The 23491-nt window shown below is 44.1% G+C and overlaps 2 protein-coding genes across 3 annotated transcripts in view; one reads left to right on the top strand and one right to left on the bottom strand.

Moving 5' to 3' along the window:
- Window positions 1–12520, top strand: part of mllt3 (MLLT3 super elongation complex subunit) — a 33233-nt gene extending 20713 nt beyond the window's left edge. The window contains exons 7-14 of one of the 2 annotated variants that reach the window (XM_029136901.3): window positions 517–1095; window positions 6773–6842; window positions 7311–7364; window positions 7985–8114; window positions 8234–8330; window positions 8438–8506; window positions 8761–8832; window positions 10660–12520. In XM_029136901.3, coding sequence (XP_028992734.1) covers window positions 517–1095; window positions 6773–6842; window positions 7311–7364; window positions 7985–8114; window positions 8234–8330; window positions 8438–8506; window positions 8761–8832; window positions 10660–10791 — 1203 coding nt within the window. In that variant the 3' untranslated portion in view covers window positions 10792–12520. The remainder of the gene's footprint in view (window positions 1–516; window positions 1096–6772; window positions 6843–7310; window positions 7365–7984; window positions 8115–8233; window positions 8331–8437; window positions 8507–8760; window positions 8833–10659) is intronic. The other variant, XM_029136910.3, reaches the window with a different exon arrangement.
- A 9224-nt stretch (window positions 12521–21744) lies between these two features.
- LOC114842870 (histone H2A.Z) lies at window positions 21745–23177 on the bottom strand. Its single transcript, XM_029128860.3, has 5 exons — window positions 23022–23177; window positions 22641–22718; window positions 22416–22529; window positions 22194–22323; window positions 21745–22078 (listed from the first exon to the last, which is right to left on the bottom strand). The coding sequence occupies exons 1-5, from the start codon at window positions 23022–23024 to the stop codon at window positions 22017–22019; spliced, it is 387 nt and encodes a 128-aa protein (XP_028984693.1). The 5' UTR covers window positions 23025–23177; the 3' UTR covers window positions 21745–22016.
- Between the last annotated feature and the right edge of the window lie 314 nt (window positions 23178–23491).

The raw sequence follows: 23491 nt of genomic DNA, 5'->3' as shown, positions 1-23491 counted from the left end.
TGTCTAGACAGCTTTAATAGGTTTACAGCGTTGATGAAATATTGACAAGAGGCTAAAGGTGAGACCCAGGGACAAATGGCCCCTGTCGTTAGAATGAATGCATTTCCTCCTTTCTCTACACTGCCCTTCACTCCGCTTTAATGCTTGTGCATGTGCCCAAGCCTCCCTATCACCCCTTTTGAATAGCACAGTTTTAAATAAGCTCTGGGTTTGCTTCTTAAACTCAAAGATGAGGACTGAGAAGACACTTTCGATTTTCATAGAAGAATGAACCTCCGTTCACAGATACCGTAAAAGGGCTAAATTTCAGGGTGGCATGCATGTCGTCTTAGGTGGAGGATCCATCTTCCTTTCATGAGTTTTGATGACTTGGGTTTATTCTTTTCTTAATGAGCTCTTGTAGGTAGACTTGCACCGGTGTCATTGTTCTTTCTATTTTTAGGGATATTTTATGATTTAAAGTTTCTAGTCTCCAGCTCCTAAACTAATTTAAAATATGTTGGTTTTAACTACTAGGATGGCTCCAAAGGTGGTGGAACCACACTTGTTACCACAGCCACAACCATTGGCACCAACAGCAGCGGCAGCTTCTCCAAACTCCACAAACCCTCAAAGGACCACAAAGATAAACCTCCAAAAGACTTAAAAGAGCCCAAAAGTGCCTTCAGAGACTCTGGCTGGGAATCCAGCAAAGCCCCCAAAGAACCTTCCAGGAAACCCAAAGAAAACCAGCCACTTAGAGATATTAATCCTAAACTAGGCTTTAAGGAACCCAAGTCTTTGTCCAAGGATCACCGGACTGAGGGGGTGACCCACGGATCAGTACTACATAAGCGTCAACCCACTCCTGACAGAGATGACCCCATTGCCAAAAAACGTAAAAAGGGATTTGTGGATTCACTGGGAAAGCAGACATCCGGAGCAGATCCTCATTCTAATAAGAAACTAATAAAGGATAAATTGCAGATGCGAACAAGTAAATTACAACCAGAGGCTAGTGAGACTGAACGAAGAAAGATGTCAACGCTACCTCCCTTTCAGGAATTGGTTGACCCCAATGACTCTGATATGGAGGACCAGTCCACCAAATCAGATGTAAGTAGAGCATCCTTTTTATCTTCATGAACTTTAAGAAGTTTGACAAGCCAAGATTGGTATTATTAAAGAGGTGTTAGAAGCCACCCTCATCGGTCAACACAAACCTGGTGCTAGTTCTCTACTAATGCTAGATGGTTCCTGTGAGTAGTGAGTCACCATCATTTATCTAACATCAAAGCTTTTGTTGACCTTCGCAGAAGCCCAGGCTGTTGGAGAAAGTAGTCCTTAGTTCCAGACCAGCAGAATGCCAGGCTGGAACTAGTTCTTATGTGCCACAGCCAGTTCCCTGGCTGTCAAAATTCAAAGAATCTGTTCAAAATTAGGTTCTGGCCTGTTGGTTAGAGTCTACTTGCTCATTTAGGTTTTTCAGGGCAATTCGGTGGGAACAGAGTTGAAAGGAGAATGTCTTTCGTTCTCTCACGACATTAAGGGGGACTGTGGTTTGTTGGTGGTCAGCCTTTCCTTGGTGTGGAAGGGGCTGTAAAATCAAATGACCAACAAGGAGATAATCTTCTTTAATGGAGGTCTAGTGGACACCAGGGGTCTAGGCAGGGGAATTACAAAAAAAGGTGATCACCAATAAACCTAGTAGGAGTCCGGCTGCTTTGGTCTAAGTGGCCAGACAGGATGTAGGAATGTATAGTTACGAGATGTGTTGTTGTTTTTTGTTGTTGTTTTGCATTTTCTGCCGTTTCCATTAACTTCATTCTGTATTGGAAATGCATTCAAATAGAAATGGTCTGTTTTTTAATCACTTCACTTAAGGAGCAGTATAAGAAAATCTTCACCTCCACAGTGCTTCTTTTTATGAATAGACTGACATTCAGCTAGGTTGCCTGGTCCACACACATTTGGTGGAGAACCGTCCCATAAATAAGAGCCATTTTAAAGCCAAATAGTGGGCAAGAGAGATTTATGGTTTTACAACACCTGAGGAGAAAAGGGAAACAGCAGTGAATAGGACAGAGTTCCCTTTAATCCTTTTAGCTTTTGAAAGAAAAGGTTAAGCATTCGTAGATAAAAGGTCTAAGTCCCTGTACTCTGAGAAGTTTTAGACTATGGTGTTTCATTTCGGTTCTCAAATGCTTGTGTAAAACTGGGTCTTTGTCTATATTTCTCTGTAGGGGCAAATTGTTTAGGCAAGGGAGTTTGCACCAGCAGAATCTGTTTTTGACTGCTCTGCAATGCAATGCTGGAAATGCCTTTTAAGTTTTTTTCATACAGGGACCAGGGGTCTGTCCGATTGTAAAGAGGATGTGGGGTGACAAATGCCAGGTGTTTGATTCTCCCCAGGCTCGCAACTCCGGTGGCCAAGGGCCGGGGCTGACAGAGCGCTGCACTCATTTCTCATGTGACCACTTGTTTGATCTCGGTGTTTTCCACTGAGCACTGGGCCAGAAACAGCACAGCGAAGGAAATGTGGAATAGGTGATGACATGAAAGGAAAGCAGGCTGGCGTGTTAGCAAGAGAGGCTCTTTTGGCTGCTGAATGCGGGCTTAGACTAAATGAGTGGTACACCGCACAAAAAGGTTGCTAATATTTTTCATATTAGATCTGAAAGTTGCTATGATTGTAAAGTTATTTGTTTGATTCTCTGGCTTTAAAGATTCACTACTATTTTTCCAAACCTATAGTTACTCATTAACAGTAAACTTGCACACATATCTAAAGAATCTGCAAGAAGTAAACTGTGTGTATATTGGTGGTTTCTGAATGTGAGCCAACAAAACAAATTTGTAAATTTGAACACATCAGCTGTTTTATACAAAGCCTTACAAAATTTAAAGGCCTCATAATGACATGATATGCCTTTTACAGTTCACATGTACTATTTTAAAAGGAAATAGTTGGTAAAACCCCTTTACTTACAAAACCAATGCGTGAGGAGTTTAAAGTAGGGTTAAAGTACATTCATTCTACAAACGTGTCGCTTGTGGGCATCTACAGTGTCAGAGTTTTGTTTGCACCGTTCCCACTGGAAACCAGATAGTCTTGGTGAGGTTGTTTTTGTTTGTTGGCATTTCTTTTCGCTCTCCAGTAAACTGCACATACAGACAATTTATCGTCTTTGAAGTGAGCTGCTTTGGTGACTTTCGGTAAAGCAGGACAAAAAAGCCTTTAAAAGGAGGGGTGTAAAGATTTACAGCAGGCTGAAGAAGGTGTCCCATAAACCAACACACCAGCTGTGTAGTGTTTGTTGGCACGAGGCAACAGCCATTGAAGGCATTTTGCCTTTTGTTTCTCTCATGTCTTCTGGAGAGGTCTTCTCTCAGCTTTGTTTCCTTGGGCAGTGCTGTAGCAGCAGCAGACTTATACATTTCTGTTTTTTTATGCAATCAAAGTGCTTTTTGTGCATCTTTTAGACCGATTCAACATGGCTTTACATGTTGCTTTGCTTGGTTCCACTAAAAATATCAAAGTCTGACCAAAAAAAAAACAAGGAACAACAAGAAAGAGTCATGAATTGTTTGTATGCATTTATTTACCTTGGAAACACAATCTCCAGAACGATGTCAGGATTATGTAATTAAATTCATATTTAAATTATTATGTATGTCATCAGTCCTTGCATAATATAAATTAAATTACAATTCATAATAAGGAAATAACCACAACAATGAAAATTTATATTCTCAGTGCAACTGTCATCAGTTGTTTATATCTGATTAACACCAAAAGCAGTAATTTCAAATTATTCTTGCAGGGAAAGCAAACTACAAAACACTCCCTCCCGGCTTGTTTTTTTTAAGAAATGGCCAACCTCTGTTTATAACACTTTAAAACTGTACTTTCAGTTCTTTAAAGATTGAGTTTAGAATGAATCCCATTTTATCCAAACTGTATTATTTTATATTGTGAAAACAAAATGCAGCCGCTAGAGGCAAGCAGTCACTTCATGTACTGCATGTACTGTAGTATATTATGGATATGTTAAAAGAGACAGAAAACTGTATGTATAAATAAGGTGGCGCAGCTTTAAAAAGCTTAGAAAGATTTGGTACACCAGTTTTAACTTAGTGAGAGTAAGTGTAGTGTAAGAATTGCAATTTATTGCATTTTGTGTTGCAGGTTTGTTACCTTTTTATGATACCTACAAAATTAAAGTGGAGTTGATTTGTTTAATTTAAACAGATGTAAATCTAAGTCTCACCAGTATTTGTTTTTAACCAATCATAGATGACACTACTGTGAATGACACGCTGCTCGTATTTAAAAACTCTAGCGGGTCGACAATGTTGCACTTCCTTAGTTGCTGATTTTGACTTTTTGTCAACTTCTAGAATAATTGGATTTTTACTACACAAAGGAATTTCAATTAGACACATCTTGTTATACCAAACTGCAGCGCTTTGAACAAAGAGGAACAGCAGGACGTTGTTTTCACTGTCAGGGGTCTTCAGAGCTGCTACAAATCAAAAATCACTCAGAAATTCACATCTTATTATTTGGATGCATCTATTTCATCTGCAGCCAAGTCTGCTACTGTGAGCACTTCCATCCCCTGAGCACTGACATTGCACCTTTGGTGCAATTAACGTGATGAACTGTGCAAATATTTCAAACCTGTTTTGAGGTAACGCAATGAGCAACAAATGATTGTATTTTTCTATGTTATATAGTTCATAACAATGAAGATGTAATATTTAGAAAAACTATTTCTGAAGACTATACGTTTTACCTTTTTATCTTTTTTGTCTATTTATCAGACACATGTCTCCATGTCTCACATCCTATGAGTAATTGCGGTACGTTTTGATAAGCAAAAGGAGAAAGCACAGTGCATCGGCTTTGATTGCTGCAGTGTGAGCAGGAGATTTCTGCCTAATAAACAATTTCCTAAAACTGATACATTCATGAATTGCGCGGTTCTGTTTTCTGTCATAGGAGCACACATGACATCATGGGTCGTATTGTTTGCTGGGCTAATTTCTAAGATAAACGAGGTTATTGGAGGAAGCCTGTGCTTCCTTTGAGATACAGAGGAAGTGTTGGTGTGGTGTGTTGGTGTGTCATTCTTTTTAAACTTGGGCCAATGGGATGGACTTCATTTTCATTTTGTTAGTTAATTGTGGCTGACATTGAATGTTTTAATAAGTAACATGACTTAGTTATCTCTGATGTTGTCTTTCAAAAGATGAAGTATTTAAAAGCAAAAGTATCTCTAAGCACAGTATCACCGCTAGCTGACAGCAACTGGGCCCTGAGCACAGACAAGGCGAACGTGCAGCGCGGTTCAAATGTCACGAATGTGGCGCATTGGGGCCTCTGCCCGTTCACACCTGTGCACACCTAGGATCACTGCAGAGCACTGACTGTTTAATTAAATTATAATGATATAATTAGCATGATATCATTCATAAAAGAATTATGATTTATTCAAATATACTAACTACTTCTAAGGGAGTTTTTCAATCAGTACACCCCCCCCCCCCCCCCCCCCCCCCCCCAACTCACACACACACACACACACACACACACACACTTCCTTTTGTGTTTCCATTTTCGACACGTGTGTCATCTAATGTTTTGTGGGGTTTGCTGTAGACCTGTGGCTCTGGCAGTACATGGTCTTGGCACCTCTGTGTAGTTAAACTATTTTGGCCCGGTTGCTCTGCAATGACCTTAACTAATTTCCCACCTCACAACCTTTAACAACTGCACTACAACTAATGTCTGTTAAAACCATAAGCCAGCTAAAGCCTTCTGTAAACAATGCAGTTTCAGATTACCAGTAATTTTAGCATATACCAAAGATTTAGTATCTGACTTCATTTAAAAAAAAATAGCAATTTCACATGCTTTTGTTAAATAACTGCTTATTGTTTCCACAGACAAGGGCTGATGCGTGCAACTTGATTCCTAGCCGATCTTCTGCAAGTTTTTCCACTGGATGGTCATTAGATGGTTTTGGAAAATCGCAAAACTGAACCCTAGATCCCACAGTTCTCACTGGGTTAATTGTTTGTTTTTACAATAGCTGGAAATTAAAGGTATCTCAGTTTTGGAATGATCTGGTCAACATCCAGACCTTAACCCAATTAAAATGCTTTTGCACAACCTTGAGAGCCGTTTACAAGGAACCCCCCCCCCCCCCCCCCCCCCCCTTTATCTTCGTTGTTAAAAAACAAGCTAATCCTCTAGTGAGGTGAGGAGTGGACAAAGTCGTACAGGAAGACTTGGAATTTAAGAAATAGGTACTAACATTCCTCTCACTGTAGTTTGGGGCTGACTGGGATTAAGGGAGCAGTTTAAGAATGATGCCAACCAATGAACCAGCAGGGTCCATATCAGTGTTTTGCAAAGAATGATGTCAGACACACAATTGATGTAAGCAGCCTAATTAGCCTAACTGTCACTCCTGCAGCATATCACCAAATATAAATTCCATGGTTTTACTTCAGCCTGCCTCAGTGGTTGGTTGTTTGTAGGTCTTTGATGTTCAGGGTTTAACATGCAATTTTAAATCTGCACTATGATTCTATTTCCACTATGCTTCAGTCAAGCTTGTGTAATCAGGATCGATCGTTTTCCTACTGCTGATGAGGGCTTTGCATAGCGAGGTGTTCATGCTACTGTATATTAGAAGTCCTGTCCAAACGCTCCTGGTGACCTTTTCCTTCACAGCTCTCTGTCGAGTTGTTCTGTTTCTCATGTTTCTCTTCTTCCTTCCAGTCTGAACAGCCCAGTCCAGCCAGTTCCAGTTCCAGTTCAGGCTTTGCTTCTGCACACCACAAACGACAAGGTAATTTTCTAGAACATAAACATTATACAGTTGAACCCTCTGTTCAGTCAATAATGGATTCTGACCGTTTTGTTAATGTGGTGATCTTACAAAATGCATTTTCTTTAAAACCAAACATTCCCTCTGAGAAAAAAGTTATGTTACAGTACTTCAAATATAACTGCTAAACTAATTATATGTAATTATTTTTATTGCCATTCATAAAAATAGAGCCCCTTTTTTCCCCAACCTTATTTAGAGCAAAATAATAAATGTTTGAAACTGTTGAGCAAACCATAGACACACAGAATGAATATACCACCTCAAACTGTGAACAAAGAAATAGAAATATCTTTTAAAATGCAGTTTGAAGACCAGGAAGGCTAACAGTAGTGCGTTGGTGTCGGATGTACAGTTTGGTTTGTTCTGGGGTTTCTTCTGTGAAAGGTGACCTCTGCTTGTGTGTTTTGCAATTCTCTGTACATGCAGTGGTGGACTTCATCATCAGGAAAAGGGTGGCTATTCCTGCCACCACCCACACAGGTAACGGTGCCACTGAGACCTGTGCGCCCCCCCCCCCACCTCCCCGTCACAGCTCTGCATGGAAAATATTTGTTTAATGCTCGTGTAAATTTGCATAAAGACTCATGCTTCTTCCTCGGCCCCTTGGATAATATTGAGTGTTTAATCACAGATGTGCACCCGCCTCCAGAGCACCCATCACTACTGATACACATGTAACATGCCCTCCTCTTGCTCCCTGTCCAAATACCCTATTAATTCAAATTGCCTTTGTATTATTAAACACATGAAGGAGCCACACTGCTCCACTGGGTGAGGGATTTTACTCATTTATGTAGTTTATTTATTGAAATTAGAGCTGTTTTTAAAAGCTCCATTGTAAATTTCTCCCAGTATTCTACAAGCAACGAGTAAAAATCATACGTTAATGACAGATGGACTGATTTCTGCTTTACTTGGTTTGTCTTTTTGGATTGCCTGCTCTGGTGACATCAAACCAGGTTCCTACCCTGCAGCCTCCACTGGACCATCCCCTCACCTCCAGCACGCAGCATGAACCCCCAAGCTTGACACACTTTCACCTGAGCGTAAGTCCGTTTACAGCGCGCCTTCATTCCACTGTGCTTGTGTCTCCCGCACAGTGCTGGGCCCGTTGCAGTCAGTGATGCAGGATCTGCATTCTGACGACAACGATGAGGATTCAGAGGACGACGATGACAACGACATGGACTCGGACGTGGAGCGGCCCACACACACGCACCACCAACGCAGGTTAGCACACAGCAGCTCGCAGCAACCTCTACATCTACAATTGCTGAAAACCTAATGGAACTAAGGAACTCATGTCCTTTTTAAAGTATTGGTTCTTTGTCATTTCACTGCCTCCCTAGAGTCAGTTTAAGTGACGGCAGTGAGAGTGACAGCTCCTCACCCTCGCCTCCCTCCCGCAACGAGGCCCCGCCTTTGTTAAAGACTACTAACAGCCAGGTAAGTGCATATTATGTGTTTTGTCTGTTTCATATATTGCACCAACGGGATGTTCACCTCAAATCCCTGCCAATCGCACACAGTGACTCTGATTACTGTGTCCTCAGATACTGGAAGTGAAAAGTCCCACTAAGCAGAGCAAGCAGGACAAGAACAAAAACCTTGACTGTGATAAGGTAAACAAGGCCTTCTCCAGTACAACACAATCAACAATGCATGTGTGTTGTTCAGATTCTGCACGTTGAGGTGTTTTATACCTTGTCAGTAAATCAGAGCAGTTGTTGCTCCTGAATTAGGGCCTTGGGACATTCATGAGCTAACCGTTTGACACGCACCATGGAACAGTTTGATTTCGGCTTCAGACCATTTAATAGTCTCTAAAATCGCTGTCTGTGCTCATTAAGCTGACGCCACGCTGCCCTTGTTACAGGCTTACCTGGACGAGCTGGTGGAACTGCACAAACGACTGATGACACTAAGAGAAGGTCACATACTGCAACAGGTGAGCTGCTGCTGCTGCTGCTGCCAGATAGTTCCACCGTTTCCGACACTGAACATATATACACTGAACAAACCTCAGGCAAATACAAGTGGGTGTAAAGACATTTAAATATCCGTGAAGTGTTTCTGTTGGCGCTCATGCTTGTTCCTATGAATTCACACATGCTTTGTAGCTGCACTGCAGTCGTCTGATGCTTGGACCTGGTTTCTTTGCCTCTGATTAGAGGGAATAGGTCTACTGAAAAATAGCCCAAATATTGAGTTATGTCATGTCTGTCCTCGTCTCTACGAACTCAGAAAAATTACTTGAGTTTTGTGGGTTGAACATGACTGAGTCAAGTGTATCTAGGGTAATAATTAGCCACTACTTAAGTGAGTTACACTGAACATGTCATTGCAGAGAACCTTTCGGTGTGTCTTTCTTTATATGTGACTGACTGATTAATGTTTTAGCCTAAGTTGCCTGATTTCAGTGTAGTATTTTTCATTTTCATTTCATTTCCAATTTTTGCTTTGTGTAAAGATTTCACGAAGAACACTAAGCAATGTTGGTGTGCCGTGATCGGCAGCTTTCATGCTAAGCAAAGGTCAGAGTGTTGGTCACATTTGTGTAACCTTCGACCTTCACCCCCAGTTGATGTTTTTTTTGTATCCCAAAGTCCACCGTTTACAGATAAAGACATATGCGTTGGGTTTTGACTGATCATCAATACACGGTCGGTCACCCGGACTGTAGCGCTGGATCAAAGGAAGAGCTGCGACGTGTTACAGATCCTCCGTAATCTGTAGCTTCATCTGGAAGCTATGAATTATTTGGTTAACCTCCCTCCACCTAAGAGACTTGATGTTTTTTGCTTATATTCTCGAGGCCTATCATATGACGGCATTAATGGATCTTCCAGGCAGCGGCTGCCAAGTTCTGCCTCGCTCTCCTAACAAGACGTCTGGCTCTGAGAAACGATGAAATCCCATCCAAAACGGCCTCGCCAGCAATCAAGCTAATCTAGCAGAGTTCACCAACTGGCTCCACTTTCTGTTACAAGAGATGGAAATGATTAAGTCACAGCCTCTCTGCACAGTGTTCAGTGTGACTGTATATTGGCGCTCGCACAACTGTAATGCTGAGGGCTCGTCGTCAGACAGTGGGACTCTCCAGTCGTTTCAACAAGGAAAAGAAAAAAACCTAGAACGCAGCACGACAGTGAAATCAGAGAGAGGTGACGCCTGCGCATGTGACGTGGACCTGCCCTGTTACTACGGTGATCTGTGGTTCTTTCCACGTAGGATCAGTGGTTGTACAGTCAGGCGGCTGGTCATAAAAACGCTGCCATTTATACAAATAAACAAACAAACAAATAGCACAAAGCCGCCTGAACTAGTTTATTTATCGGACACTAGAAACAACTGTTTAACCAATCAGTCTTAACATTGTTTGAAGAGTGAGCTAAAAGTTTTGCTGAGAGAAGGATCCACTGACAAATAACCGGCTCACCTTTTCCTTTACTGTTACGGGCTTCACCACAACATTTGATTACACCCAAATTCTCTGATGGGACAGTGCTGTCATTCAGGGGTTTTGCATCGGATCAGTGGTGGAGCTACTGTTTATTTGGAGCGCTCACTGTAATCACTTGTTCACCTTTCAACGTAGGCACACCTCATATTTGCTCCTTCTTGTGAAGGCCTGTTAATATGCCGCTAATACTGTTAATAAGCTGCTAATCCTCTTAATACACTGCTGTTTGTACACGTTTAATACAGCACTAATACACTGTTAATACTCTGTCAACCCTTCCTGTGCTCACCCACGGAACCTTCTGCTTTGCAGATCGTCAACCTCATCGAGGAGACGGGACACTTCCACATCACCAACACTACTTTTGACTTCGACCTTTGCTCCTTGGACAGAAGTACAGTAAGGAAGCTCCAGAGTTACCTGGACACCTCTGGACTCTCCTGAGGCTCTGTCTCTGCGCGGTACTTTTTTCATGACTAAACTAGAACTTTGGACGCAAGCGACGGCCCCACTGTGGCTGCCTCCAGTTGCTGCGCGTCCGGCCTGCTGTGGGTTGGGCCGGGCTTTTGCGAAACGCAGAGCTGGTCCAGCTGCAGAAACCCGGGCCAGGAGTCACGGGGATGAGCCCTGTCGATCAGGACGTCACCCTGAAAGCCTTGAAAACTTCACTTGATTTCTTCACAACGTGGGAGGCGGCGCTGCCGCTGCTCTTTATGAATGTGCAAACTGTTACCATGTATGTTCCTTGATTTGTTATTCATTGTGACAAACGCATGGTCAGCTTTGCCTTTACAACATTGTGAGTCTTATTTATTGAATTTAATTTGCAGATGTGTGTATGTGTGCATAGGAAATGGTTTAAAAAGAAATGAACAGGCAAATTCAGACTTTGTTGAAGCACTTCACACAGACATATTTGATGCTGTGACACATTCAGCAACATCATTTTAGTAGGAACAAAAATCTGCCACAAGGAAGAGGGTGACACCGATTAGTTTCCGATTTGTCATGAATTGGTTTTCACTGTATTGTTGTAGTAAATACTGCTTCTAAAGATGAAAACTATGCAAAAGAAAACCTCAGCAACTCTGTTTTTATGAATTAGCAATCAAAGTCGATGTGTAGTGGTTCAGAAAGCAATACTGGACTGTGTGGACTGAATCAGTTCTGGCCCTGTGACGAATCGAGCTGTATTTTAGTTTTTGGATGCTCGTCTTTGCCAACGAGCGGTTTGCGACACACAGCCTACCGACGTGCGGCGCCTCCACTGCTCTGGCCAGCTGCAGCTGTTGGCATCATTGTTTCAGATGTGACCAGCTGCGATTTGCACTGGAACTGTCATGTTTTTCTATAAATGCAAAATCCGTCTCGCACGCGGCCGCTTGAAATGTGTGAAGAAGCTCACGGCAGAGACGCCGAGTGGCTTCGTGTGCGCCTTCACATGCAACGGAACGTGGCAGCTTTTTCTTCCCAGGTTTTGACACTGTATAGCATGAGAGATGAGTGGCTCCTGGAGTGAGCCAAGCACAAGCCGCTGAGGTGAATGTTCTCATGAGTGAAAACGCATAAAGGAAAAAAAAACACATCCAGGAGTAATGTGCTGCAGCAGCAGGTCCTGTCCATCTGCTCACTGCGTGCAGCAGAAGAAGGCTTTGTTTTCTGTTGCAGGACCAATGGTACACGCTCGAATCATACTTGATCTGCGGAAGTTGATTTAAATCTGTTAATTCTTGGGGGAATTAATTTGTACAGACCAAACGGATGAGTAAAGGAGCAGCTCATGTGTTCTGCATTTGTGAAATGTTTGGGGGTAAATCTGACGGGGTGGGGGTGGGATGGTTGCCAGGTCCTCTTTAACGAGTGTAGGAGAAAATATTTATTTTTGGAGTTTGAGTTGGTAAATCAAAGCTCAGTTAATTTTCCACGGCGAATGCCTTCGCTTGATGTGTTTAAAAACAGACAGACACACACACACACACACACACACACACACACACACACACACACACACACACACACACACACACACACACACACTTGCCAGTGTGATGGCGACCATTTCCAAATGACCTTTAAGGGTTGTTTTTTTTGCCCTGTGTTCTGTCTTATGGTTTCTTGTGTATTTTGAGGACATACAATAAATATTCTGTATGATGTACAGATGACTTACTAAGTTGCTTTTGCATAAACCTTCTTGCTGCAGTTTTTGTCCTTATCTTCATAATGTTGATTATCTCTTCTGGCTTTTCTAATTGGGGGGCGGGTTGTCATAGCAACATGCAGGGTTTACCCTGGAAGCCTTTTTCTGAAGACGTCCAAGGAGTCCGTCTTCCAGCCACCAACCAGTTAATGGCCACCCAGTCTGCTCACTGGGTTTCTGACGCCTGGATTCACTTCCAGCGTCGTCTGGGTGACTTTCTGTGGAGTTTGCATGTTCTCCCTGTGTCACCAGTCCAAGAACAATCTAAGTAGCCCATGAGTGTGGCTGGTTGTCTGTGTGCGCCCCGTGATGGACTCGTGAGTCCCCCCTCGCCCGATTGGGAGCTGAGAGGCTCGTGGGTGAGAACTTCTCATATAGTAAATGATTTTGGCCTGACTTTGTTGCCCTCTAGTGGGAATATGAAAAACACTGCTGCACAGTGATGAAGGCGCAGGAAGCTAATTAAACACTGCATCAGTTTCTCCTGTGATCGTGCACGATGACTCCTACAGGTGAACAGCAGGTGAAAAACACGTGTTCCACATCCTCAATTCAAAGTTTTCTCATGATGCGCCATTTTTTATTCTATTCTCTCTCTCTTTTATTCTCTCTCTTTCTCTCTTGTCTCTTGAATATAAATAAAGCAGCAAATAATAAGATTATGATACAATTGACGGACAAATAATAAAATAAAACACAGGGGGACTAATGTGGAGTTGATCAGTATGAAAACATTTGTACTGAAATTAGTTTATTGTCATGTGCAAATAATCACACGCTCACTGTGAGGCAAAACCCGCTGAAGCCTAGTGCGCATGTGCCCGGTTGGGTTCTCACCATCCAGAAAAAAACTAGTAAATTAGGTGTCGTGGAATTTAGTTTACAAGTTTGACACGTGAGTCCCGTGGTACAAAGGAAGAAAGTGTCTGTCAGTACGAGTAACCCACATTGTGGGAGCGGCGTCACCGCAAAGATCCCGATCCGAGCGCCGTCTGTTTTTCTCTCATCGCGAACACTGACAGAGTGACGCACTTCGGATTTAGCCGCCGACGCGTTGGCTCCGCCCTGGAGGTGAAGCTGATGAGCGGCCTCAGCGTGTTTGTAGTGGAGGTAGAACTAATGACTCGCACGATGCTGCGCAGTCGCTCACCGTTATGAACGTGTCTGCACCGTGGTCAGTGTTCAAGTGCGGCGAACGAAGAACGGGGCCGTGCGTGTTCGTCCCCGGTCGCTCTGCGTGGGTGGTCTGACACAAGAAAACCTGGAAGTCATCCAGTTCCCCCATTTATTGCCAGCAAAAAAAAGAGAAGAATCTCGCGCGCTTTCATCCGCCTCCGCGTGTCACGCCTCCATCTCAGGCCTGCGCTGCAGACTGGAGCCTCGGTGTGAAGAATGTCTGCGTGGGCGTTCATCGATGCGCTGTATTTATATTTAGTGGGGATTCGTTCTTGTCAGTTTCACTGCACGAGTCACGTCCGCACACGCGCGGTAGCAGCGAGGTCCACGGCAGCGTTACCTGTCTGCGGCTCCGACTGCGCGTGACGTGGCGAGTCTGGACTTCTGGATGAAAACACACACACACACACACAGGCGCGGGAGACGCACATCTCCGCGCACCTGGCTGATCGCGTCACGTGCAGTCATGAAAGTCAAAAGTCACGCAGCTGCAGCCGCTTCGGTCCCGCATGCGGGTGCGCGCGAGGCGTGCGGGTGCAGGCCGAGGTGCGGGTTCGAGTCGATTCTCTGCGGTGTGGGCGCAAATGCAGGAAGATGTAAACAAAAGCTGTGGTCCTGACGTCACACCTGGTCCAACAGCTGTTCCAGAACCGTCCACTGTGCTCAGTAAATGTTTATTAAACCTTTAGTTTTTGTTAGTTATTAAATAAGCTCAGTTTCACCCTTTAATTCATTTTGTTTTTCATTTCTTTGAGTGCCGAATTTGAACGTCTGCATGTCTGAAGGCCTTTGGCCGAGGCTTGTAACCATTAACAGGACAACAATGCTTCCCTTTTTAATAACGTAGTCTCAGTCGGTCATTTGTAAACTATTTGACTGAAGGTCCCATTCACTGGAGTTGAGCGGTCGAGCTTTGTGAGTTGATACTTTTGCATTACACGCATGCAGCTGTCTGCTCCGCTCAGGATCCGTCTCCTGAGTCCCTCACGCCGTTACACCGACACCCCCCACACTTACACGTGTGCCGTGGACTCGGAAACCCCAGAGTTAACACAGATCATCAGGTACATTGTGTTTCAATATACTCCCCCACAAACCTCACATATGAGTTCCCTTAAGTCACGTCTGTCGCTGTGCTCCTGCGTTGTCTTAGGTCACGGTGTTGTGCGTCACCAGCGTTTTGCTGTGACCTTCCATAGTGTTGTGTTGCCTCTGTCCCTCTGCTGTTAGAAGCGTGTTTGAACTGGCTGCGACCCCGCGACGCATTCGTGGCCTGACCCCTACGGCGAAGCTGGGACATTCGGCTTGTGATGGGCTCATGGGAGTTTCAGTCTGTAATTGTTATCTTTACATCCTGCTTAAAGGGCCTGGAGGTGCTGATGTTATTGTGGCTGTCTAAAGCTGTGGATCCTCCTTCTTGTCCCGTGGTCCCGTTCGGCTCCAACCAAACCATCGCACTTCTGACCCTCTCGTGTTTCACTGAGGCGACACTGCCTCTTTAAAGGCCATAGGGTCGCGCTAATAGCAGGAGAGGTCCCACATGTCATGAACACAAACAGCTGATCGCTGTAGTCAAAGAAAGACCCAAACGTGTACTGGAGTAAAGGTCACAACTAATCACAAATAGTCACTGGTAATGGTCCTGTTTGCATGAATAAAGATCTTAACTTTAATTACTAAAATTAACGAAGCGCTAATTCACAACAAAAGTGTTTTTTTAATATTTGTGTGTGTGTGTGTGTGTGTGTGTGTGTGTGTGTGTGTGTGTGTGTGTGTGTGTGTGTGTGTGTGTGTGTGTGTGTGTGTGTGTGTGTGTGTGTGTGTGTGTGTGTGTGTGTGTGTGTGTGTGTGTGTGTGTGTGAAAACACTGAATCCCAGGGTGCACCTGAAGCCTCAAGGTGTTGATCGCTTTGGATAGAAGTGTGAATTCTCGCTAACATGGACAAATCTCACCACGACGTTTGTCCTAAGTTATAGAGGGACAGACGGCTAAACAACGCTGGTAAAGGGCAGAATGTAGTCCAGGTACGACTTGATGCTCTCTTCCGTTTCACCATCTGCAGACGTTTTAAGTGCGAGTTCGCTGCAGATGTAGACACGAGGAGAAAGCGGCTCCTTGCGCTCCTGGATTAATTTAAGCTGTTTTCCTCCGAGAGAATGGAGCCGAAGGAGACGGGCTGGGGGCGAAGGGGAAGAATGGAGCCCGACGAGGGGGGCGGGGGGTGGTGTTGGAGGGGGGATGGGGGGGGGTTCCAGGCCGAGCAGCAGGACATCCTGTTTGAGCTTCCAAATAGCATTTCCTCCTATAAAAAGAGGGGAGACCTTGGAAATAATCTTCCATAGAGGAGACACAGCGACATTGATTGTCACCCTGGCACGAGGCCAAGGCTGAGGAACACACACACACACACACACACACACACACACACACCCCACGGCCGCTGGACGGCAGTCAAAAAGCACCTCGAGGAAGTCATTAAAGCTGAAGGTTGATGAAAAGTCTCCCGTCTCTCGGCAGAATGTCGCCCTTTGCATGTTTAACGTGTTCCACAGAGGCGGATGCGTCGTTATCATAACTACACAATCGCCGACGATCGCCTCCTCCGATGAGCCGGGCCCCGGCCCACGTCGCTCGCGGGGCCCGGCTCATGCAAATGGGCTCCTTTTGCGGCGTTTGTCATATTTGCCTTCACAGCTCGCTGCCGTCGCCTCCAGCGGGGAGGCTGACGGCCCGATGGGGACCACCAAAGCATGTGCGGCCTCTGTTTGCAGAGGGATTTCAGGCCCCTGACCGCCGCCATTGTCATCAAATTTGCACAGCGCTGCAATAACTCAAAGACACTCATCATATGCCTTTGGCGCCTGTGTTCCCGGTTTCCCCCTGTGGCCAATCGCGTTGACCTTCCTGTCAGCTCCTCCGTGGAATTCTGGGTGGCGCGCGGCGCTGGCCGGGCCCACCCCCCTCCGCTCGCTGAATGCATACAAATTAGCCTTTCAAAAATCAGATCAAGTTATGTAAAGAATAGGAGCAGGCGGACTTCAAAGGGAAGGGACGAGGAGGTTTGCTGCACGCGGAGGCTTCAGCCAGCTCCCTCAAGCGGCCCGGTCCTCAGACACTCCGATTATTGTTTTTATCCCCCCCCCCCCTCCCCTTTGGCTGTCTGAGACCCCCTGCACCACCAAAATGAGTCCAGCCTCTTGGAGCGAATCACAATCCTAAACCTGGCCTTTGATTTTGGGCGGGCTTGGCACCGCTCCTTCCCCCCCCACCCCTGTTTTGTTCCTCTTGATGGATCTAGGCGGGCCGGTGAACCGTGACCCCTGCCAGCCCACCCCGTCTGTGTGAGGGCGTTCACACACACACACACACACACACACACACACACACTGACAATGCCAAGCTGCCTCAGAACCCAACAGGAAGGGAGGTGGTGGTGGGGGGGGGCGACAAACGTGCTGAAAGCGTCTGCGAATCAAAGTCTCATCCCTGACAGAGATTACAGGCGTGGTGGGCAGTGCTGCTTTCACTGTGCCTCTTCTGATAAGTTAGCCATGTGTGGTGGGCGAGGACGGGTCTGGACCGCCGCCTATTCAGCTGCTCTCAACCACCTGCCGCCGCATGGACCCTAGAGTGAACTTGAACAATCCCCAGCCCTCCCAGCGGCTGCTCCGTTTTCTCTGCAACTGTGTTAGCAAACCTTGCTTTCATGTCCGCTTTGGATTTCACTCATTGATCAGTTGATGAGCTTGTACGTTTTCTGAAAGCATCTACGAATCCCACGGTTTTTGACTGTTGTGTGGTTAATCTTTGGATCAATATTACGATAGAGATCTATATTTTTCCCCTTTTGTTTTTCTGTTTTATTGCTTTAGATGACTTTTGTTGTGAATCAGTGCTGTTTAAATACACAGAAATGAAATGAGCTCATTCTCAGACGTGAGAAGTTACAGTCATGAAAGCAAGACGAAATGAACAGTATCCAGAGTCCTAACAGACAGCGATGATTCACTTCTTGAGATTGTGATGTGACGCTGGTACTGTATGAAACACCTACTGTAGATGAAGCAGGATGAGGGTTTGGGCCTAAATTATGAATACAACAGCACATTTCCTTTTTAGCTTGAGCTCAAACTTCTGTCTAATAAATGTGGACATCGTCTGCATAAAGGTGGACGCTGGACTGGGTCCAGTCAAATGACTGAAGATGGTAAATTCTTCATCTTACTCGCGATGACACGCTGCTCTGCGCTCCGTGCGGCCCAGTAAAGGCTCCAGCTGTCCGGCGAGGCCAGATGTTCTAACGGCTTCCAGAGAGCGCCCGGCCTGGAGGTGTACGAGCGACCGCCGCCGCCTCGCTTCCTGCTTTTTAATTGAAACCAAATGAAAAGAAGCCTCGCCGCCGCCTCCTCCCCCACCGCCGGCCTTCTTGTAATTGACTTGAGCGGTGCCCTGTTAGGCTGGAGCCGGAGCGAAAGCCTCATTAGCGCTCCACTTTTCACCAGGCCCACCAAATAAATCACCACTAGCTTAGCAGACGAAATGCGCTTGTTAGAGACTCCAAAGGTTAATTAGGGATTAGCCGGCCTCATTTTGAAGTTCATTACACCCATTCTGACTTTAGGACAGGATACGTGTTCATCCTATTCCAAACACATTACATTTAATCTACATGAGTCGGGATGAAAACATTTGCTGCAGAAAGGTCTGCGAATATTAAAGAAATCAGAGTTAAAAACAAGGAATGAGAAGTGGTTGGACGGTTTCAGTCTCTGTAATTCTTGACTGATTAGATAAAAGCAGTATTGAAGCATTTTATCGTTTAAAATTCCTCAGGTCATAAGTTAAGCATGACTCTGCTAATCACTAATGAGCATAATGTCCCTAAACGCCCCATGTGGAAGCTGTTGCTGCTCAACCCAGTGTGTTCGATGGCGCTGCAGCAGCATTCAGGCGTCGCGTTCAAAGACACCTCGCCGTCGGCTGTTTAGACTCCCGGTGCTGCTGCATATGGGATCAGTTTCCTCATCATTCGTCTTATTGTGAAGGAGCTACAGTGACGAGTGCACGGAGGGGATGTTCAGCCTCATTTGTCCAGTTAAGGACCTCAGCCTCGCTTGTGGGTTTGATTAGTTTGGACAAGCCGGTCGCTGGCGCTCTGGTGCGTACAGGCCGGGTACATGCCACGCTGGAAAAATATTCTTAATTATTCCCAGTGTCACATCTGATCTTATGTCCACAAAGGCTGAGAAGGGAACTTATTTATTTTAGAAACTCCCTTGCGCCTGTGACTGTAATTAACAGGGAATTTGCCGTTTCTGTTGGTATTTGTCTTGGTGAGACGTTTAATGCCCCCTGACTGATTTGGTTTCTCACCAAAGTGACTGTGAACGCTTGTATGAAGGCCAAGGTGTCAAGTGACAGGATTAACACTGATCATATCTTTTAATTTGTAATATGGTGGGAAATGTTAAGCAGCAAGTGAATCCAACTCTGCAGAAGAGTGTCTGAGTGACACCTTGCTGAAACTGTAACACTGCTTGTTGACAACAATTGGAACACAGACATGTAAATCATGAGGATAGACAAGTGTGTGAGGCGTCATCTACCTGTGCAGGAGATGTCACTGTGATGCATTGTGGGAGTCCGAGCCATGGAGGCATCAGCTCATGACATGCATGACTTGAAGGCAATGTTGCCTGAGTGACAGCTGGGACAGGCACAGCGAGCGAGCGAGTAAGTTATATATTTATATATATATAGTTATATTTTTATTGACAGCTGCGTGAGTGTTCAGACCAACATTTCCCAGTGGACAGGCCTCCATTTTGTTGACCTCCTGTACCCACACTTGCTACACAGTAAAGACTTAGGGGTCCCCTGTGAAGAGAGTAATTCCCATCCCAGGTACTTGTCATCATCCTTGCTTTCCGCTGGCTCCGTGACAGACTTTTTGTTCCGCTGTGGTGGATGGATGTACTCGTTCAATGTTTTGTAAAGACAGATGCTCTTTCAGACTTCAAAGGTCAGACTTCACCTTGGGATCAGCACAGTAGCTGTTCTTGATGGACTCCATCAGAACTTGACCAGCTATGTTTCACTTAGGTCTCTAGTGGCGTTCGTCTTACTGATTATTATAGTACCTACATAACACAGTTAACTTGATATGACCCATCATTGAATCGATTCCATCTGCTGGTAAAATGTGTTTTTTCCACACTATGTTTATTTCAATAATGTTTGAATAATGTTTGAAATAAAACAAAGAAAGAAAGAAAGAAAAACAATGAGTGAATTGAAAAGCATTGAAAAGCATTGCTTATAACTAAAGAACAAAACATTTATTAATGTTGCTACTTTGATGTCAACCCACATACAAAGTCATTCACTTTATTCATTCAGGTAGGTCAGACACCAATATTAAGTCCGATTCCACAATGGGGAAATTTCTGTTTTCAGCAGCAATTTGACAGGAAAGAACAGAAGGTAAACAACAACCAAAAGACAATTGTGCAAAAAAAAGTAATACTTGTACATACTTGTACTAGGTAATACTTGTATATGCAGTAACATTTAAACAGTAAGTTACTTTAAAACAGATTACATTTCCCCCTTAGCCCTTATTGTGCTTCATTTTCTATGTTCTCCGTTATATGTGTGAAACGGCCCCAGTTTTTCTCAGAAAGTGTTTTTTTATTTTTTAATGTATAGGTGAATCTTACCAGAGGTCTGCTTATGCTTTTCCATGAGTGCATTGATCGCTTGTTTGATCTAATTCCTGAAACCTTTCATTTTATTACATTCCCAGACACAATGAAGAAAGGTTTCCTTGTTCTCTCCACATTTAATACACACATAGGGAATGTTATGGTTGAATTTGTTTTGATAGGATGTGTTTTATTTATGCATGAAGTTCATGTCCATTTTCAATAACTCTGGTACTTCATAATACATTTCATAGTTGCCCTGCACTGTCCTGCCTACATCAGGAGGCTTCCCATTGTGTTGCGGCACCATCTAGTGGTGCTTCGATGTTGGCGTAAACAGATAATACATTTTTTGTTTCATTTTATGCTTAACACTTTGTTGATCCCCAGAGGTAACTTCTTAGAGACAGAGAATTGGATTCTGATCAATATCAAGTTCCAATATTATGCCTCAATAAAAACTCAGTTTTAAAAACTGTAAAACTGTGTAGCTCTGCAAGTGATGAGTAAAAGGCCACAGGTAGCAGCAAATCCCAAAGGACATGATCTCAGTTATCCTATACAGGTTCTGGTAAATTCTAGCTTGAAAAGGGGAAAGGAGACACTAATATGGATCATAGAAAAACTAGACAACAGGATAGAAGCTGGAAACAAGTAAGACTGTTTTGTGCTACTCTATAGTTGTAGGAGGAAGCAGAGGTAAATGTGAACCTTAAGGAGCTGGACAGAAAGTTGCATTTAATGTACAAAAGCTTCACAGTTCAGTGTCTTAACATAATTAACCATAGCCATCCCCTCTCTGATAATATTTATAATCATAGTTTGTTAATGATAAAATGTATGATTAATATTCCACAGAACACTGGATATTATAGTCCTAGAAATACTATTATAGTGACCAAACCCAGCCCTGTTTATCCCTGCCCCCCCCCCTGCAGAGGGTTCAGGCCCTCTGCACTGGTGTGGTCAAGCAAAAGACACTGGAAGACATATCCATTAGATTCATCTAGATTGAGCTAGACTGATTGGTATTACATGTTTTAAAGAGCAGTGGGAAGAGTAGGTTAGGAAAATAGTGAGGTATAATTAACTGACTTCCCCCCCACCACTAAGTATTGAAATTTAAGTTTAGTTTTCTTAAACAGTCCAGTTGGTCTGGAGTGTAGTGATTTATGACAAGTTTGCATGCTAGAAACTAGTTTTACACTTAAGTGGGTTGCTTAAATACAACTTTTGCATGTAATTAACCAAACCAGGGCAACCAACCTAAAGCCACAAATAAGCTTGTGGGTAAATGAATAACTCAAAACAGCAAATGCTCAGCAAGAGCTTTATTAAAACACTACAACATGGGAATGCCACATAAGCAAATTAGAACACAGACTGCAGAAACCAGGAACAAAGCAAAAAAAAAAAAAAAAAGAAAACAAAAACACAAAAAGAGCTTCTTTGAAGCCACTTTTAAAAATACCCCAGGTGAGTAAATGCAAGCTCAACCATAAAAACACTAATGGTGTTCTAATCTAAGACATTAACCACTTTATGTAGACTTCGTCCTGAGATGGCACAATATCCAGAGCACTTCAGGTTATACAGTCTTCTGCTGGCCCTTCTTTCCAATCAGAGACTTGTGGATGTGAGGGATCACACCTAGAACAAAGATTGCCAATAATGAGCCAAAGGCATGTACAGCACAACAACAAATTTAGGACACCACATTTAAATTATTACAGTAAATAAAATCCAATGAAAATGTGTTCTTTACCTCCACCAGCAATAGTGGCCTTGATGAGTGAATCCAGCTCTTCGTCTCCTCTGATGGCCAGCTGCAAGTGGCGTGGGGTAATACGCTTCACTTTAAGATCCTTTGATGCATTTCCTGCCAACTCCAGAACCTGAAAGAAAGACGGACCTTAGGATTAGAAAAGGAAGACGGGGCAGTTCTCCTGAGACGACTGTTTTAGAGACCAGTGAGGGCTAGCCTTACCTCGGCGGTGAGATACTCGAGAATAGCCGCGCTGTAGACCGCTGCGGTGGCGCCCACTCTGCCGTGGCTGGTGGTCCTGGATTTGAGGTGTCTGTGGATACGACCCACTGGGAACTGGGGCGGAAAAAAATTAACGATCAGTCAGAGGCGACCGTCAGCTGAGTAACCCGTCTGGTTGCTATCTTGGGCTAGCATGTATGAGAATGAATGAATTTGTGCACCAACCTGCAGTCCTGCTCTCTGTGAGCGCGAAATAGCCTTCGTCTTGGTTTTCCCAGAGTCTTTACCCGCTTTGCCGCCAGCCTGAAAAAACACGGATATTGTTACTCAATGTGCAGCCACGGAGACCTACATCGTCGGGAGAAAACCGGTTAACGGTTAACGTTGATCCCTTTCATAAAGATTCTGCAGCCACTATTTTCTTTTTGAAGAACAGATAGCGTCAAGTTAGCCACAATGCTAACTAAGCTAGTACAACAGCTAACGGCTAACAGTTAGCTAACCACTAAAATTAAGAAGCGCGCACTCATTGCTAATAAACGCTGTCGTACATAAGCATTACTTCAGTTGTCTTCACTTAGCGCTGAAACGATAAGAAATACGCACCATGTTCAAAATGCAAAAATTCGTTCCGACGCTGCGGCACAAACACAAGTAGCTTAGCGCCCAGCACCGACTGTCGGTTTGAACTACAACACCCGCCTACAATTGTCCTGTATTTATAGTCAACCTTTATCCGGGTACCGTGATGTTGCGCACCAACCAATCATATGTCAATATGTGTTTCCTGCTGTGTGGCTCAGCCAATGAACGAAAAGTGGACTCACTTTGCGGGAAAAGTGGCAAGTTCCCGTTTAAAGTTGTGATGGGTAATGTAGTTCCAAACGACATCCACGCTGTTGTTTTTCCTCGCAATAGTTGTGCTCATTTCTTTTGCTTCGAATGTTCGTGTAACTTGAAAACGTGCAGTATATGTTTATGTATGTAAGTATACAATGTGTATGTATGTAAATAATGCTAATGCAAAAGGCAGTAATTAGAGGTATTCACTATACGCTATCAATAAAAGTAGCTTG

Source organism: Betta splendens, chromosome 2, assembly GCF_900634795.4.
Source record: "Betta splendens chromosome 2, fBetSpl5.4, whole genome shotgun sequence".
Taxonomy (NCBI): Eukaryota; Metazoa; Chordata; class Actinopteri; order Anabantiformes; family Osphronemidae; genus Betta; species Betta splendens.
The sequence above is the reverse complement of the archived record's forward strand: the minus strand, read 5'-3'. Positions and strand labels throughout refer to the sequence as shown.

Coding starts and splice junctions, on each gene's coding strand:
- LOC114842870 (XM_029128860.3), bottom strand. Junction 22,530..22,640: donor CACAGAGAGCAGGACTGCAG/GTTGGTGCACAA, acceptor TTTCCGCCCCAG/TTCCCAGTGGGTCGTATCCA. Junction 22,324..22,415: donor TCGAGTATCTCACCGCCGAG/GTAAGGCTAGCC, acceptor TCTTTCTTTCAG/GTTCTGGAGTTGGCAGGAAA.